The 17,136-nt window shown below is 36.9% G+C and overlaps 2 protein-coding genes across 2 annotated transcripts; both read right to left on the minus strand.

The window, feature by feature from the left end:
- Positions 1-5,807: 5,807 nt before the first annotated feature.
- On the minus strand, positions 5,808-6,728 carry LOC131325701 (uncharacterized). The gene has a single exon (XM_058358106.1). The coding sequence runs from the start codon at positions 6,726-6,728 to the stop codon at positions 6,213-6,215; it is 516 nt and encodes a 171-aa protein (XP_058214089.1). The 3' UTR covers positions 5,808-6,212.
- LOC131325711 (protein kri1-like) lies at positions 6,646-7,196 on the minus strand. The gene has a single exon (XM_058358116.1). It carries the CDS (start codon positions 7,194-7,196, stop codon positions 6,747-6,749), a length of 450 nt encoding a protein of 149 aa, XP_058214099.1. The 3' UTR covers positions 6,646-6,746.
- Positions 7,197-17,136: the final 9,940 nt, after the last annotated feature.

Genomic DNA, 17,136 nt, shown 5'->3' on the forward strand with positions numbered 1-17,136 from the left:
ACTCCAAGTTTTGTTGAATTATATTAAAATTCAAGCATTTTTTTATGCAAGAAACAATATATAATTTTTAAGTTTGGAAATTGCAAATAAACACTTATTTTTAAAGAACCTTTAGAAGAACAGGGCCTAAATGAGATTGGTACTTTTAATTCTTTCTATTGCTTTGTATATTGCAACATCGAATACAAGTTATACAACGGTTTTCTTCGTTACGACTGTGGGTGACTAAGATAGGTTATGCTCATGAGACGAATTGTGCCGTTGGACAGACGTACTTCGAGACGGATTGTGCCGTGAGATATATCTTATGCCAATTGACTGGTTGCAAATATGTTCTTGACAAATATCTTCGGGTTTGCAAGCCCTAGCAATATTCCTTACCAATACCAATTCGAATGATATACCGGGTTTTTGCGATACTCCGTATGTGGTTATGCGATAAAGGGCCTGTTACCAATTCAAATGTAGGGCTGCTAAACGAATCAAACAACTCGAGCTTGGATCGAATTTTGGCTTGGTCAAACTCGTTTGAAAAAAATATAAGCCAAGCTCAATCACATTTTTTTGTTTGTTTATGAATTCAAACTAAGCTTGAGCATATAAATGTTTGGCTCGATAGGCTCGTGAACAAAGAGGTCATTTCATAAATTATATTACAAATATAGGGGTAGATTTAATAAATGTTCCAAAATATGAGATCTACGTCGGCCTTTTATATAGATATTTTCACCAATTTTAAAGTACTATTGTATCCAAATAAGAAATATCCTATGTGAGATATGAAAATTTAAGGATTTGAGGGTTTTTTATTTAATGAATGTAGCGAGTAACTGAATTTTATGTTTATGAGCTTTTTTGGCCTAGATTAATGATGGTAGTTGTTCTTTATGGCTTTAAATTAGCTCCTTTTATTTTGGAACTTAACGAGTCTAGCTTGAAAATGTCAAAATTTATGAGTTTAAGCTCATGCTTGAAAGCTCGAGATTGGCTTGCATATTCTACAAGCCAAGCCAAACTTATCATGAACACAAAATCTCAAGCTCGAGCCAAGCTTGAACAATTAATCTTAAAAAGTTTCAATCTCAAGCCAAATTTGAACACATGTAATAAGGAGTCAAGTCAAGCTTGAGCAATATTGTGCTTGGCTTGTTTGGCTCGATGAGCACCCTATTCGAATGTAGATGTTCTTTTCTCACCTTTTCCAAATCAATCATATTCTAGCTTGTTAGTTAGGATTTATTTTAAACCAACTCGACTTAATTAATCTTTTCTGCCCTAATTCCCTAAGTGCAAAAATATAGTAAAAAAAAAAGATAGACGGAGAATACATGAACTAGATATACAAATTACCTTCAGCCATGAAGAGATAATTGAAAAACTATCAGAAAGAAAAAGATGAACCTTCAACTATATCCTCCCAATAATTGAGAGAACCTTGACCTGTACATTCAGAGTAGTTCATTTGGAAATCAGAATATATAATCACAAATTAATAATCATGATCGTTGTATGATAGACGCATAAATGTTTACATAAGCGCCCTCTAATTTATCTTTGCTAAGTCTTTTTAATATTGTTACTAGGAATTTAATGCTTAATTATTGTGTTGTAGGTATTTAGAGAGTTTGATACAAAAATATGCAAAATTGAAATATTAAATGGTGTAAGACGTTGGGCCGTTCGAATTCAATCAAGTGGAAGGTCTTGACCGCAATCGGAGTAATGATTCGCAAGTCAAATCGGCGGCGGATAGTTTTAGTGAAAATGAAGAATTGGACTAGATGGGGCCAGTGGTTCACAATTGGTTTTGACTAAATGATGGGCCAAGAAGGGAAAAACAGAAATCGGTTTGGAATAAAAGAAAAAGAAAAGAAGTATAGGGTTTGGTTTTAAGTCGGCACTTCACTTATTAAAGGAAGAGAACAGTGGGGCGGAAAAAGAGAATCACGCTATCAGAAGAAAAAAAAAGCCGTAACCGAGAGCTGCAGAGGAAAAACGAGAGCAGCGCATATCGTCACTACACATTCCGAATATTACTTTGCAGTTTTAAACTTACGTAGTTCCTGTTCGGCCAAAAAAATAAGTTGGCTTTTCCGCCGGAAATAAGCCAAAAAAGCCATCAAATTTCTGACTAAAAAAAGCCAACCTTAAAAAGCTGGACAACAGAGGCGTGAAATTATCAAATTGCCCTGGTTATTTGTCTTGTTCTGGCTTCCCAACAAGGGGTATTTTTGGAACACTGGGGTGGGGTCGGGTCTGGTGTGTGTGTCAGACGGGGGAGTCAGGGAAATGGCTTTTTTGGGAATTGCCGATAAGCCAACAAGTCAAATGCGATTTTTTGTCCGAAATGCTTAAGAACTCCTTGTCTTAAAGTTTTCGAAGTTTTGTTCAATTACTCGCACTTCGATAACTCATTTTAATTTCTGTTCTTAATTTAAGTTGTTCGTTTGTATTTAATTAGTTGTTATCCCTTGTTTATTTTTCATCTCGCGTAATAGAAACATGATTCAAACTAGGGTTTTTTCCGTTTCTCGCTTGATAATGAGTGAGTAGTCGTTTAGGTAGGGTCACAGGGTGATTAGCACGCCGTGACCAGTTCGGGCAATTCTCCTATTTTCAAACAATAAAAAAAGGCAATTTTACGTTAATAAAGAACATCCGTTAGACGAACTCAGACATCGTCGGAGCCCATGTGAACGGAGGATGAGGGACCAAAACTCATTATCCGCTTCGCATGGATAACCGGCGACCATAAAGGTTCGCATCTTTTGGGGTATCTTTTTCTCTCTAAAATCGAACGTTTTCAAGAACAACGAATGGAGCAGATAAGTCTGGACTGGTTGCGAGCGCTATGAACTCTATAACCGTACCTTCTTTTTAATTATTTAAAAAATCAAACAATTTCTTAAATTTAGTTAAACTCAACATCAAACGACAAGGGATGGCTACCTAAGAGTTCGTTTCAATTATAATAACCCGAGTTTTTAGTAAGTACACATCGTCGTCTTTGTGGATTCGACTCTGGTCTTACCGAATATTGTGCTACGTTGGTCTCCGCCCTAAGCTTGGAACAACCCATTAATTTAAGATTAAGAAATCGTCAAGCATTGTATGATATAGTACAACTAGTGCTTGCCCGTGCCTACGGCACTACCCATCCCAATTGAAATTGGAATTACCCTTTGAATCTTGATAGCGTCTCAACTTGAAGGCATTTTTGTAATATATTTGTAAGAGTGTGGATACTTTCTTAAGAAAGTTGGAGAGCACACGTCGATCATTGGATCAAATCAATTTCAACCATTGGATCAACTTGTCTTGTGTGGAGGCCCACACCCTTGTGTTTTATTATATAGATGAAAACTTGCCAACGAGTGCTATATCATACAATGAAAACTTGCCAACGAGTGCAATTAATGGTGAGTTTGGGGTGGCAGGTATGATGCAGGAGGGCGCGAGAGGGTTAAATATTGGAGGGCTTTTCTGATGCTGATGGTCGACGAGTGTGTGTAATAAAAATCAATTACTCCCTCCGTCTCTTTTTAAGTGTTCTGCTTCGTAATTTCAACTTATTAAAAAGACATCATCATTATATCTTTCACATCAACTTTTTCCTCTACTTTCCCTACTTACCCATCATCATTACACTTTTACTCACTTACTTTTTAAAATGGAATCTACTTTTAGGGACAAAATAGACAATTCACCAACTTTTATCCATTAACTTTACAAAATGGACACTTATTAAGAGATAGCCCAAAATAAAATACCGAACTATAAATAAGGGACGGAGGGAGTACGTTTTAAGGTTTATTGAAGATGGGGCATTTTGTACTAAATTAAACTTTTTTTAGCGGGTATTGCGAGAAAACAACGATTAATATATGTATTTTACTTCCAAAAATATAATCTCCCTTTAAATCATTGCACTATGTTTGTGACGTTTGTCTTACATGTGCAACCTTTAACATTGTCATTTGCAAGTCAAAAAATTAGTAATTCTCTTCTCACACACACCCCCGGCCCCACTCCCCCCTTTCCGAAAATACCCTCAGAAATACAACCTCTCGTTTTCTCATATTTCTCTATTATTAATAATCTTTATACTCCTTTTTTCATTTTTATTTATTTAATATTATTTAAGTGTTCCGATTTACAATCCGGTTGAATCGGTGCAAAGATCTTATTTTTTTTTTATTATTTTATCTTCAATGATCATAATGAATTTTTGGCTTTAAGGCCTTTCAACGATCACCCTAAGACTCTTTATTTAGTTTTAGGTCTCTCTTAAGGTGCTCATTAAAAGGCCTTAGGACCAAAAATTCATTACAACCATTTAAGATTAAATGATAAGAAAAACAAGATCTTCGCACTGATTCAAAAGAATTCAAAATTGGAACACTTTTTTTTTTTTTACATAATTTTCTTTTTTATTTAATTTCTTAATCCATTTACGTTATTTAATTAATTATTCATTTATCTATTTATTTAGGTCTTTTTATTTATATATTTTACTCTTTATATGTTTTTTTTAATCTACCTAATAAAACACAAAGGTGTGAGGACTACACAAACATAAGTTGAAAGAAGGTTGAGATTCATTTCATCCAATAACTGATGTGTGCTCTTCAACTCTCTTAAGAAAACACCCACACTCTTACAAATATATTACAAAATGTCATCGGTTTTTTTTACCCACTGCTTGGCTTCTAGTGTTGTCATAAAAAAATAAAAATATATTACAAAAATACCCGTACGTAGTGCCGTAGGTATGAGCAAGTACTAGTATTATATACGTGAGTAATTTTTTTTAATTTTATAATTCTTTTAGGTTGTTGAATTTATTAATTTTGTATTTATTTATATCTTTTATCTATTTTATTTTTAACCAGTTATTCAGATTTCCTTTTATCGTTTTATCTTCAACTATAATCACTTATTTATTTTCACTCTTCGACGAAATTAGTAGAAGTTATATTTTAATATTCATTTATTAATTAAAATTAGTACAAGTTATATTTTAATTATTCATTTATTAATTAAAATTATAGTAAGAAGTCTTTTAAAAGTAAAACAAAAAAAACTAGTAAAAGTAAATAAAAAAAGGGAATAGTAATTAAAGTATTTTAAAAGTAAAAAAAAAACTAGCATAAGTAAAAAATAAAAAAGACAAAACAATAATTAAAGTCTTTTAAAGGTAAAACAAAAAAAACTAGTAAAAGAAAAAAAAGAAAGAAAAGGAAACAATAATTAAAATCTTTTAAAAGTAAAAAAAAAAAACTAGTATAAGTAAAAAAAAAAAAGACAAAACTGAGGGGAAGAGGAGGGGCAAGGGAGGAAAGGTGGTGGGGTACGGAGGGGAGGGGTGTGTCGGGGGTGGGGGGGGTGCGAAAAGAGACTCTCAAAAATTACTACTCCGTACTACAAACGAAGGACAATTTTGAATTTCAAATAGCAAAAGTGAAAAGCAATTTTTTCGTACAAAATGGAATGGTGAAAATAATTTCACAAATAAAGTCAGCCATTTTACAAAAAATGTCCATGGAATTTTAGCACAAATTTATGGCAAGGACTTCGAACTAATATTCCAATAGGACCTGGATTTTCTAAAGTCCAGAGCCAAATATAGTACAGTACAGAAATTATTATGCAAATATAGTACAGTACAGAAATTATTATGTACAAAAGGATTGATAAAAGATAACTGACCTTATTATTATTTAAGGCCGAAACCAATACAAAAGGGAGGAGAGAAGATCAGAGTGCTTGGATTTTAGAGAGAGAGAGGACAATCCAAAAACCTGCTCTTACAAAGACAGACGCGTTCTTTTTATAAAGGACTCTTTACATGAAATTCAAATGAAAATTACAATGAAATTCCACTCAAATTAAAATAAGATGGAGATTCGCCGTGTGGACTCTGAGCCCCATCGTCACAGATTTCTTCCATCGAAAGATGAGTGTAAAATATCATCCATAATTGAGTTCCTATCCCATGAGTGGGATCTTTCACTGAAAGTTGGTTGGACGTTAGAACATTATTGATTTTTCTCTTTTCCTTTACGAGAGGACAACTGTTCCGCCATTATTTCGTCATGCTGTTCTAGAAGTCACCTAAAGTTAGTGTCAGTGCTGATGTAGTACCATCATCTTCATAGGGGTCTCGAGACTCTCTACTAGACAAGCAAAAGAATTATTATCATCATCATTATTTATGTCATTGATTCATCATCAGCCATATGAGTAACTTGGACAGATTGTAAATTGGTCCTTAATGTAATCTCGTAATCCTCTTGCTTCTCAACCTCTTCCTCGTCCTCCGACAAACCCAAATCCTCATTCCCATCCAAATCCTTCACTCCCGTACTATTACCCTCATCACCAACCCACATCCTATTCCTAAAATACTCCTTCAAAAACTTCTCATTCTCATCCAAATTTCCATCTTCTCCAAAATACTCATTCAATTTCTTCTCAACCTCGCCCATATCATCATCATCATCATCATCCCCCGTACCATTCCTTGCTCTCTCTTTCAACAACTCTCCACCATCATCGTCATCCAAAGCCGCCTCGGCCGCATCCAGGAACTCCCTCCTCAACTCCTCTTGCTCCTCTTTATAACTCTTCACCCTCTTCTCCTCCTTCTCCTCCTCCTCCTCATCATCATCATCAAACTCTGCCCCCTCCTCGATCAAATGCCTTGCCGCCACATCCTTCAAATACATTGGCTTCTTCTTCTCCTTCTAATCTCTTTTTTCTACCTCCTCTCCTCCGCTCTCGTCTTCTTCGTCATCGGACTCGAATAGCTTAGCCTCTCTGTTCCTCAGCTCAGGGTCGTGTTTCTTGACCTTAATCAACGCGCTCAAGAACTCCAAATCCCTCTTTGAGTTAGTTAACTCGTCCTTTTCCGCTTCGTCGAAGGACGATTCGTCAGAGTCGGACGAGCAAGATACGACGCCGTTCTTCTTGAGCTCGTCGAGCTTTTGCAAATCCTCTCGCTTCTTGTTGTGCTCGTAACGGCGGGCGAACTCTTTGTTGATTTTGATCTTCGATATGTCTTCTTCATCAGACACGTCGCTGCCCTCAAATAGCTTCGTGCCCATGGATTGCGAGAGACGTTCAAGCTCAGCAGAAACTGAAAATCGAACAAAATGGGGATAATAAGAGCAAGCAGAAAATGGATGTGTAAACATGTTCAATAGATTAGGGTTTAGTGGATTCCAATTGACGCGAATTCGACAAAATTAGGATTTTAAGAAAAGAGAAGCGCAGCTGTATTAGTCCTTTTTAATTTCACAAAATTAAATACTCCCATGGATTTTCCTACCATTATAAACTAAATAGAAATCATCAATAAAAGCTACACCGAACAGGTTCAGCTCGGTCAATAACGGTTAAACCGGTTTTCTGGTTTGGTTCGGTTCACTTTGGGCAAAAATCCCATACTTGGTTCCCACACAAATGTGACAAACCTTCACCAGGGTTATTAGTGGTGATACCGGTCTGATTCGGTCCGGTTTTGGGCTATTTTTAGGACTGAAGCCGATTTCGGTTTGGAGATTAGTCAACCAGAATTGGTTGAAACATGACCGGTCCAGTTTCAATCAATTTTACCGGTTTCAGTCCGGTTTGATCAGTTTCCATTTTGGACTACATTTTGGGTCAGGCGCAATAAAAATAAAGATCGACTTTGGGCAAATACACCAAGAAACACGCAATTCAATAGATAAGCGGATCCATAATTTGGTTGATAACAAAGTTACAAGTCACCCTCCTCCAAATTGTAGCTGGACAAAAGTGGCAGACTTTATAGACCAAGCAAACAAAACCTGGGATGTGGACAAACTCAGACAATGTATCACAGAAGCTGAATCTATTGCTATCTCCTCTATTCCTATCAGCATCTCCAATGCAAAAGACAAGCGAATTTGGAAGTTCAACAAATATGGAAAGTATTCTGTGAAGTCGGGATATCACCAAGGGATAAAAAAGATTGCACTTTCTAAGCCCTCTCAAGCATCCACTTCTTACTCTCCACCAAAATCTTTGTGGAACAAACTCTGGGATGTTCCTACTGCCCCTAAAATCTGTCACTTTATGTGGAAGGTGGTCAAGAATTGGGTGGCTAGCAAGGCCAATCTTTTCAAGCGTAAATGCTCCCCATCCCCTACTTGTTTGTTATGCAATTCTGAGAAGGAATCCATTGAGCATATTCTCTTTCACTGCCCATGGACGAGAGCAGTTTGGTTTGGATGTGACAAGGCTTTTTGGATTTTGGACTCACCTATTCATTCGGCTGATAAATGGATGGAGGGACTTCTGTGTGGTAACCTGGCTAAAGAAACCCCTCCTGAGGAAGCAGCTGCAATCTTTCAGATTTGTTGGGCTATTTGGAAAGCTAGGAACTCCTTCATTTTCTCGGGTAAGCTTCCTAATCCTGCCGATACAATTGAGAAAGCTAGGAAGGCTAATTGTGATTACCTATCTGCTCTGTTCAAAAAGCCAGTGGAGAAAATCCCTAAACCTACTAGAGATGCTATTTGGTCACCCCCCCCCCCCCCCCCCCCCCCTTTTATTAAATTTAACTATGACGGAGCTTTCAATTCCTCCCGCAGCCTAGCTACCTTTGGCGTAATCGCGAGAGATGGTGGTGGAAAAACTCATGTATGGCGTGCTGGAAGAGTGGTTGCCTCTTCAGCTGTCTCTATTGAAGCTTGGGCGCTTAGAATTGCTTGTAGCACTGCCATGGAAATGAACTACCCTGAAGTTATCTTTGAGTCAGATTGTCAGGAGCTTATTAAATACATCAATGACAGCAATCGCCCTTGTGCTTGGGAAATTTGCTCGGTGGTGGAAGACATTAAAGCTTGGGCTCAGTCAAGAAGATGGTCCTTTGTTTGGTGTAATAGGGAAAAAAATATTGTTGCCCACTGGCTTGCTTCTTCTTGTCTTCGTAGGAGTCTTGTTAATCTTACAGGTTGTATCCCGCCTGGCTTGTCTCCTTTGCTTGCGAATGATGTAACCCGTCTTTAACTTCCTTAATATAGTGATCTTTCAAAAAAAAATAATAATTTGGAAATGGAAATGGAAAGATTCAAGCGTTTTAATTGAAGACCCATTTGGGAAATTACCAAATCTTAGGCAATTTTGACTACAATCAGCTGAAATTAAGGAAAGAAAAGAGAAAATTAAGGAGCCCATGTCCAAACCAAGACCTGTTTTGCAAAATTGAAGGAAACACAATTGGAAGGCATTTGGAAAAATGGCAGTAAACCAAACGAGAGAGAGAGAGGAATCTTGGTTGTGCGGCTGGTGGGGTGCGGTGGTCACTGGGCAGTAGTTCGCGTGATGGTTGTCGAATGACTCGAATCTGTGACTGAAACTCGTAAGATAATGAAGATGATGAGATTGAAGATGGAGAGAGAGAGAGAGAGAGAGAGAGAGAGAGAGAGAGAGAGAGAGACTTCACTGTTGCCCAAGAAATCGCCATCGCTGGCTGTCTGAAGTTGGCTGGTGATAGGGTTTGAGTCTGGAAAAGGTGAAGATTACGGCTCCGTTTGTTGAGACGTAAAATGTTTTCTGGTAAAATGTTTTATTTATTTTTCAGTATTTGATTGTGTAAAAAATGAAGAAAACATTTTATATATAAAACATTTTTCATTAATTGGATGAAAATGACTTACCCTTAAATCTTCCATAAGTTATTTTTCGAAATGAACATGTTGTCTTCTATTGCAATTCTCATTGCTCAGTTCCTTTGATCGTCAGTACTGACCCACGTTCAATTCCAATAATCTCATATAGCTTTCCACCGTTTAAGCTCTCCATCTCTCTTTCTATACTATTTTGTTGATTTTTGAAAATATTTTCAATTGCCAACCAAATACCAAAAAATAAAAATTTGAAGTTTGTTTTTGAAAAAATATTTTACATGCAAAATATTGTAAAATATTTTGCATTGAAACAAACGGAGCCTACTACATATCGCTTGTTTTTTTATGCTGTATTTGGAGAAAAATTTTACCATTCCCAAAACTATTGTTATTTTCTCCTTCTCTTTAGCCATGAGAACCGTGAACCGGTTTTAAAATTTCAGATGTTAGCAACCTGATGACGGCTCAGGATATTTTGGGGCCCAAATTACCAAGAAGGATGAGCTCATTTTCAAAAGGAAGATTTAGCAAAAAAATCTCTCATTTTTTCATTTTTTGAGCTCAAGGACAAGCCTTAGGGTACTCAACGAAAGTACCTAAAACCTTAAGGTACCTTATGAAAGTGCATACGACCCTAGGGTACCCTTTATATGAAAGTGCCTAAAACTCTAGAGTACCCAATGAAAGTGACTAAACCACTAAAACCCTATAACAAAAAAGTGCACCTTAAAATTCTATAAAAGTGTCTAAACCATAAGACACCCTACGCTAAGGTTACCTTCCCAAAATAAGAAAACCACAATAATCATTACTGGTCATTAACAATAAATCACGTCCTTACCGGGCATTAAGGGGGAATTCTAATCCTGAGCCGTCATTTTCCCGAACCTAAATGGCTAAAAAAAGGGGAAAACCGATCGGTCCAGTTTTCCAGTTATCTCAAGGGTTTATTTGATTAGCGAGAAAAACGTAATGGAAAGTGAAAATGAGAGAAAATGAAGTAAAAAAAAAAAACGCATTTTTCTTCTTGCATCCATTTGATTATGATGAAAGTTTTGCGAGAAAATAAGAAAGTCAGAGTAATTGTTGTTGATCTCACGATAAAATAAAATAAAAAAATTCACTTTTTGTGAGAAAAATTAAAGTAAGGTAAGCTTTTTAACTTTAGGGTCCATTTGATTAACGAGAAAAATAAAATGAAAAGTGAAAATGAAAGAAAGTGAAGTGAAAGAAAGGAAAAAGAATTTTATTTTTCTCACATCCATTTGATTAGAATGAAAGTTTTGTAAGAGAATAGTAGAGAAAATAAGATATCCTTGTTTGGATGGAATAAAATTGTCGAAGTTGATTATAAGTCTAGTATGATATGTTTTAGAAGAGAAAATGTGGACGGAAAAGGATAAAGAAGGAAGTTAGAGTAATTGTTGTTGATTTTTCTCAAGAAAATAAAAAATTTCTGCACAATTTGGCCCCGTTCAGTTGCAAAGAAAGGACGAAAAAATCAACTTTCCTTTAATTTTTGTGTGTTTAGTTACCAAAAAAGTTATAGGACCCACAACTTCAACTTTCCTACTGGAAAACACTTTCCTACAAAATAGGTCTTGCTAAAATGTAGGGATTCATGTTTTCCTACAATATTTCTTGTCAACATAAAACACACAGGAAAATAATTTTCATTTTCTTTTACTTCACCTCATTTTATTTTTTTTGGGAACTAATTTCCCATACAATATTTCCGACAACTAAATGGAGCCTTTGTGAGAAAAAATAAACTAAGCTCTTATGCTTTAAAATGTTGTACAAGAAAGTTCATTTTCTATCACTTTCTAGTATATTCTTGCTAAATGAACACTAAAAAATATAATTTACTCCTCTTTCTTGCATTTTCTACCGTTATGTCGCTAATCAAACAGACCTTTAAAACATTCACAATGTAATAATCAATGAATAATTAAAATTTGTCACGTCAGCTTTTAATTATTCATTTAAAAAATTGCTAAAGTTAGCAATATAAAATCCCATATTATTTATTTTGTACACATAATCAAAATCAATGGGTCCACTGCCAACTCTTCCTTCCCTCCTAACTTTTATCCTACATTTCGTCCCTCCAAAATTTTCCGCTGGTCTGTCCCTCCAATTCTTTTCCGTCCCCTCCAATTTTTTCTGTTGTTCCTTCCCTTTCTTTTCCCCTTCACGCCTACTACCATGCTCACCTATTTCTTCTTCTTTCTTCCTTCAATGGAAATCATTACTCTCAATCATCTCAAACTATGGAATCAGAATCACAAGGTCCAACCCAAATGGAAATAGAGAATCAGAGGAAAACTAATTATTCACAAGGGTAAGATGAAGCTCTTGTAACCGAATCGAACTAGACACCGGCAAAACAACGGGGACGGCGGCCAGTAACCGAACCAGACGCCGGCAAACAACGTGGAGACGAGAAAGCAGTGGTGAGGATGAAGTCGAAAAAGGACAATGATGAGGAGAGAGGAGAGAGCAAAGGCACGTTGGGAAAGTGTACCCACTTTTCAGTTGGCCAATTAAAAACGCGTGTGGCTCACAACAGGAGTCTTTCGACTTGTAGTAGTAAGTTATGGAGGGTGGGGACCAATAAATTTGGTTATTGAAAAAAATATTATTACTTTTGATTATTCAAATGTTCAAATTTAATTATTGGTTAGCAGATTGCTAATTTTTGTTATTATAATGTGAACACTTTTTTAAACACACATTACTAACTTTAGCAATATTTTGATTTTGATTGTTACATTATGCATGCTCTTAGAGGATTGTACAAGAAAGTTTGATTTCTACCATTTTTTAGGATATTTCTTGCTAAGTGAACACTAAAAAATATATTTTTTCTTTTCTTTCTTAAACTTTTCTACCATTATTATATCGCTAATCAAACGGACCTCAAATTCTCACCCGCAAGAATAATCAATTTTCGGAATCCGAAACATAGATGAACTTTTCGTGCTCGTATGGTTTTCTAGATTTGGGGCGATAAAAAATAAGGAGTTGTGATTCTATATTTCTATCAGTAATGCTACACACACAGCAAATGTGCACAAATTTTGTACACAGATTTTTTTTGGAGCCCACTACGGATCACACACAAATAATCTAAGCCGTTCATTAAATGTAAAACATTTTTTCAAAGGCCTCCGCGAAAAATCAGCTCAATCCGATACTCATAGATGCTTGATTCAATCATTTAACTTTTCATTCGAATCTCAGGATAATGAAAAGTTAAATGATTGAATCAAACACTTATAGATATCGGATTGAGCTGATTTTTTGCAGGGGCCCTTCAAAAAATGTTTTACATTTAATAAACGGCTCGAATTATTTTTGTGGGACCCGTAGTGGGCTCCACAAAAAATCTGTGTACAAAATCTGTACACTTTAATTTGCTGTGTGTGTAGCATTTCTGTATTTCTATTTATGCGCTACAGTACATATGCAGACACAGAGAGCTACAGTACATATGCAGAGAGAGAGAGAGAGAGAGCACGCGCATACCGGGCAATAGAACTCTAGTCTTGATGTCGTCTAAGAGGAGTCGAATAGAGAAAGAACGCGAAAACTATTTCGTATAGAGGCGTAGAACGGTAGAAGTCAATTGGGAGACTTAAAGAATAGTTCTCGGGTTTAACTATTCGTAATTTTCATTTGGCACTTTTAGGACAATTATGTTTTCATCATTTTAGATGGTGAATTACATATATTAACATTTTAATAAGCTATTCATATGTAGATGTATATTTTCTTTCTAAATTAGTGGGATTCTAGTAATCATTTTGCTATTAGGCCAAAATAGGATAAAGTTATGAAACACAATGTAACGGTGCTCCAGGAGCACTGAATATTCACTCGAGAAAGTGGGTCCTAAATCCTCCCGTACAACACCAGCGTGGGTCCCACTCTCTAAAACGGAACATCATCGGATCTGGGTGATGTTAGATAGGACTGGCAGAGCAAGTCTGTCGTAATGAAGGCGAATATTGATCTGCAAGTCTGTTCTTTCTTTTTTTTTTATCACTCGTTAATTCTTACACTATTGGGAGTTTGGGGAGGGGGCAGGGTTCGAACCCTGGATGAGCGTGGGGCAAGAGAATACCCTTCCACTTGGGCTAGGCCACCACCTCCTACAAGCCTGTTCAAAAGCTGGATAAGCTGGCCTCTAGACCCATCGCCATCTCCTGCGTTTGACTCATTACGGACTCAGTCAACCGACTCATCGAGTTACCCCTGGAACTCTCCCAAAACATTGACACAAAACAAACACAAACAACATTTTCATTGTTCCAATGTGTATATGTGACGATCTGCATTTGCCAAAGGATAAAGAGAGAGAGCGCTACAACATATATACGGTGCCATACATACTACATATATAAGGAATGAAACCACCTTCGTATATTCCGTTCACCCCTATCCTCATCATCAACGTGACCGGAGAAATGACCCAAAATTGGTTCGGTTCAATCCACCCCGAATCGAAAAAAATCTGCCACCACCCCAACTGAAAACTGAACCGATTGGTCAGTTTTTTCGATCCGGTCGATTTTGTAACACCCCTACCCGTTGGTTCCGGAGCCATTTGATCTCCTTCACTCCATCACTAAATGAAACCCTAGGAAACCCGTCGCGACAAACAATTACAATACAAACCCACGAAACCATGGTTCCCGTAAAACTACTAGAGGTGTGTATACCTTTTTGATCGTTTTTCTAGCCACTCCTCCGACCTCGACTTAGAAGCTTCACGAGTATCAACTCATCGTGACTTGGCCTGTTTCTTTTTGCTCCACTTTCGAACGGGTTAGACTCACTCTTGTGCAATCTGTTTCATCAACCATCCCTACTTACTTTATGCAAACCATGCACTTGTCTGCTTCTATGTGTGAAAGACTTGACAGGTTGAACAGAAATTTCCTATGGGGCGATTTTCCTGATAAAAGGAAAATTCATCTTTTCAAATGGGATAAGATGTGTAAAAGTAAAGAATGTGGTGGATTGGGGATTAAAAAAGCCAGAAATCACAATATGGCTATCCTTACTAAGCTTGGTTGGAAAATTTCCAGTCAAGAAGCAGGAGGATTGTGGGCTGCCATTCTTAAGAGACAAATATTTGTCTAACCATTCCATATCATCTTGGCCAAGAAACCGGCCTGCCTCATATATTTGGAAGAGCATTGTGGACACAAAAAAGGTACTTGAACAAGGGATGAAGCGGGTAATTGGTGATGGTAAATCTGTGAACATATGGCACGACTGGTGGTGTGGGGACAAACCCTTCGCACTAGCACACCCTGGTGTGCATGTTAACTCCAATCAAAAGGTAGAAACGTTAATAGTGAATGGTACTTGGGTTCTGGATGAAATAGCTCCATATGTAGATGTCGATACCTTTGAATGCATAAATGCTATAAACAGTCATGTCTACACCCAAACTGCTGATCATACTACTTGGGTAGGATCTGGAAATGGCAATTTTACTGTTGCTGCTGCTTATGATATTATTAACAAGGATGCTCTGGACTTGAAAGGTTGGAAATGGTTTTGGAAACTTAAAATACTAGAAAAATTCAAAACGTTTTTATGGATTATCTTTCACAATAGCCTTCCAACCAATCTTCTCCGGGCCAAAAGAGGTATTGCAACTTCGGACTTATGTCCAAGATGCAGTATTTTTTCTGAGAGCATCAATCATTTGTTTAGGGAATGTAACAAAGCTAAGGAGCTTTGGAGACACATCCCTTTTGGCCATCTATTGAGAGGGGACACGGATATACCAATACAAGATTGGATCTCTCTTAATATGAGAAGCCAAAGACGTGCAGGGCATGGTAACAATATTCCTTGGCACATCTTGTTTATTACCTCGTTATGGCAGCTTTGGAAAGATCCAAAAAAAAAAAGCTTTGATAACATTGACATCCCACCGCTTACCAGTGCCAAGACTATTATTGCTTATGCCCAAGAAATTGTGGATATGCTTTCAAGTCCCCTCTCACTAATGGCTCGACAAGAACTTGTCTTAATTCTTGGTCTAACCCATCTGCAGGAAATGTCAAACTGAATACGGATGGATGCTGGTATGAATCGAATGGAACAGGAGGGTTTGGAGGATTATTCAGAAATCATATGGGAGATTGGATCATGGGATACTATGGCAAGCGAAGCTTTCATTCAAGCTTGGAGGCAAAGCTATGGAGTATATACAAGGGGCTGGAAGTCATACTAGAAAGGAAGCTGGAAAATGTGAAGATTGAATCCGACTCTCTCGTAGCGGTGAACCTCACCATGGAAGGAAACCCAGGCAATCACCCCCAGAGTGTGCTGATTAATGAAATCCATGCCCTTCTGACTCAGACCAACACTACGATTGGGCATATCTCTCGTTCGACCAATCAATGCGCCGACCACCTTGCCAGGATGGGTGCGGAACGCACAGAAGAGCTCGTGTTTGTTATGGACATGCTCATCGCGATAAGGGAATTTGTAATTAGAGATAGCCTGAATATCAGGCAAGTGCTTGACTAGGTTGCAAGTTCTTGTGCTCTAGTATTTAAAACTCTTGTTGTACTCTTATGTGGTCCTCTCTTTAAGTTTTATTGAATTTTCCGCTTGACCGAAAAAAAAGAATGATCCCTGCAAACCGTACATCAAGAAGTTTTGGTTGCATGGCTAGTGGGGCTTTAATGACAAAGGAGATGTGCTTCCACGGCCATGGTATTCCCCGGCGGTTTGCAAGGTAGATGTATTTCTGTTTTATCTTATCGATGCACAAATCCAGTGTCATTCTCCTCAGCTTTTGCGCGTTATTTGCATCTTTGAATAGTTTGATGAGTTCACCAAGGGACCTCAATTGTATAAATTATATCGGGATACGTATTGCGTATCTTAAAATACATTTGTTAGAGGAGTTAGAATTTTTATTGTTTAATTGGACAATATTTTTAAAAGAGTGAGAATACTAATGACAAGAGTGAGGAAAGAGAGTATTTGTATTGCATTTGAAGCTTGGTACAAAGTGGCTGAAACCTATCCCTATTTATATTATTCCATGAAAGCTCTAGTACCTTTTCATACAAGATAAATTTTGAGGTAATTCTATAATTACACATGTGACTAATTTTCATTAAAAAAAAACTCTAATATTTCTCAAGGATATTCTAAAGCTTCCAGAGCTAGATATTTTGGAGTTTCTAAAAATGAGATATTTATATCTTCCTCAATAATATCTTCTATCTTTGGGTTTTGTCAATTGGAGGTCAATTGGACTTGTTTGACTTAATTTTCTTATGCCAAAATGCTAAACTTAGTTTATACTTCAACAACGTTAATCATAATTAATATACAATTAAAAAGTAGATACACCTAATAATACCAACAAACTATGCTTACATTTTAAAAAAAAGTTTTTAAGATGCAAAATTTTTCAAGTCTCTCAACTAGGGCCTAT

Source organism: Rhododendron vialii, chromosome 5a, assembly GCF_030253575.1.
Source record: "Rhododendron vialii isolate Sample 1 chromosome 5a, ASM3025357v1".
Taxonomy (NCBI): domain Eukaryota; kingdom Viridiplantae; phylum Streptophyta; class Magnoliopsida; order Ericales; family Ericaceae; genus Rhododendron; species Rhododendron vialii.

Bases quoted from the DNA above. Each gene is read 5' to 3' on its own strand.
- LOC131325701 (XM_058358106.1), bottom strand. From the start codon at position 6,728: ATGTATTTGAAGGATGTGGCGGCAAGGCATTTGATCGAGGAGGGGGCA.
- LOC131325711 (XM_058358116.1), bottom strand. From the start codon at position 7,196: ATGTTTACACATCCATTTTCTGCTTGCTCTTATTATCCCCATTTTGTT.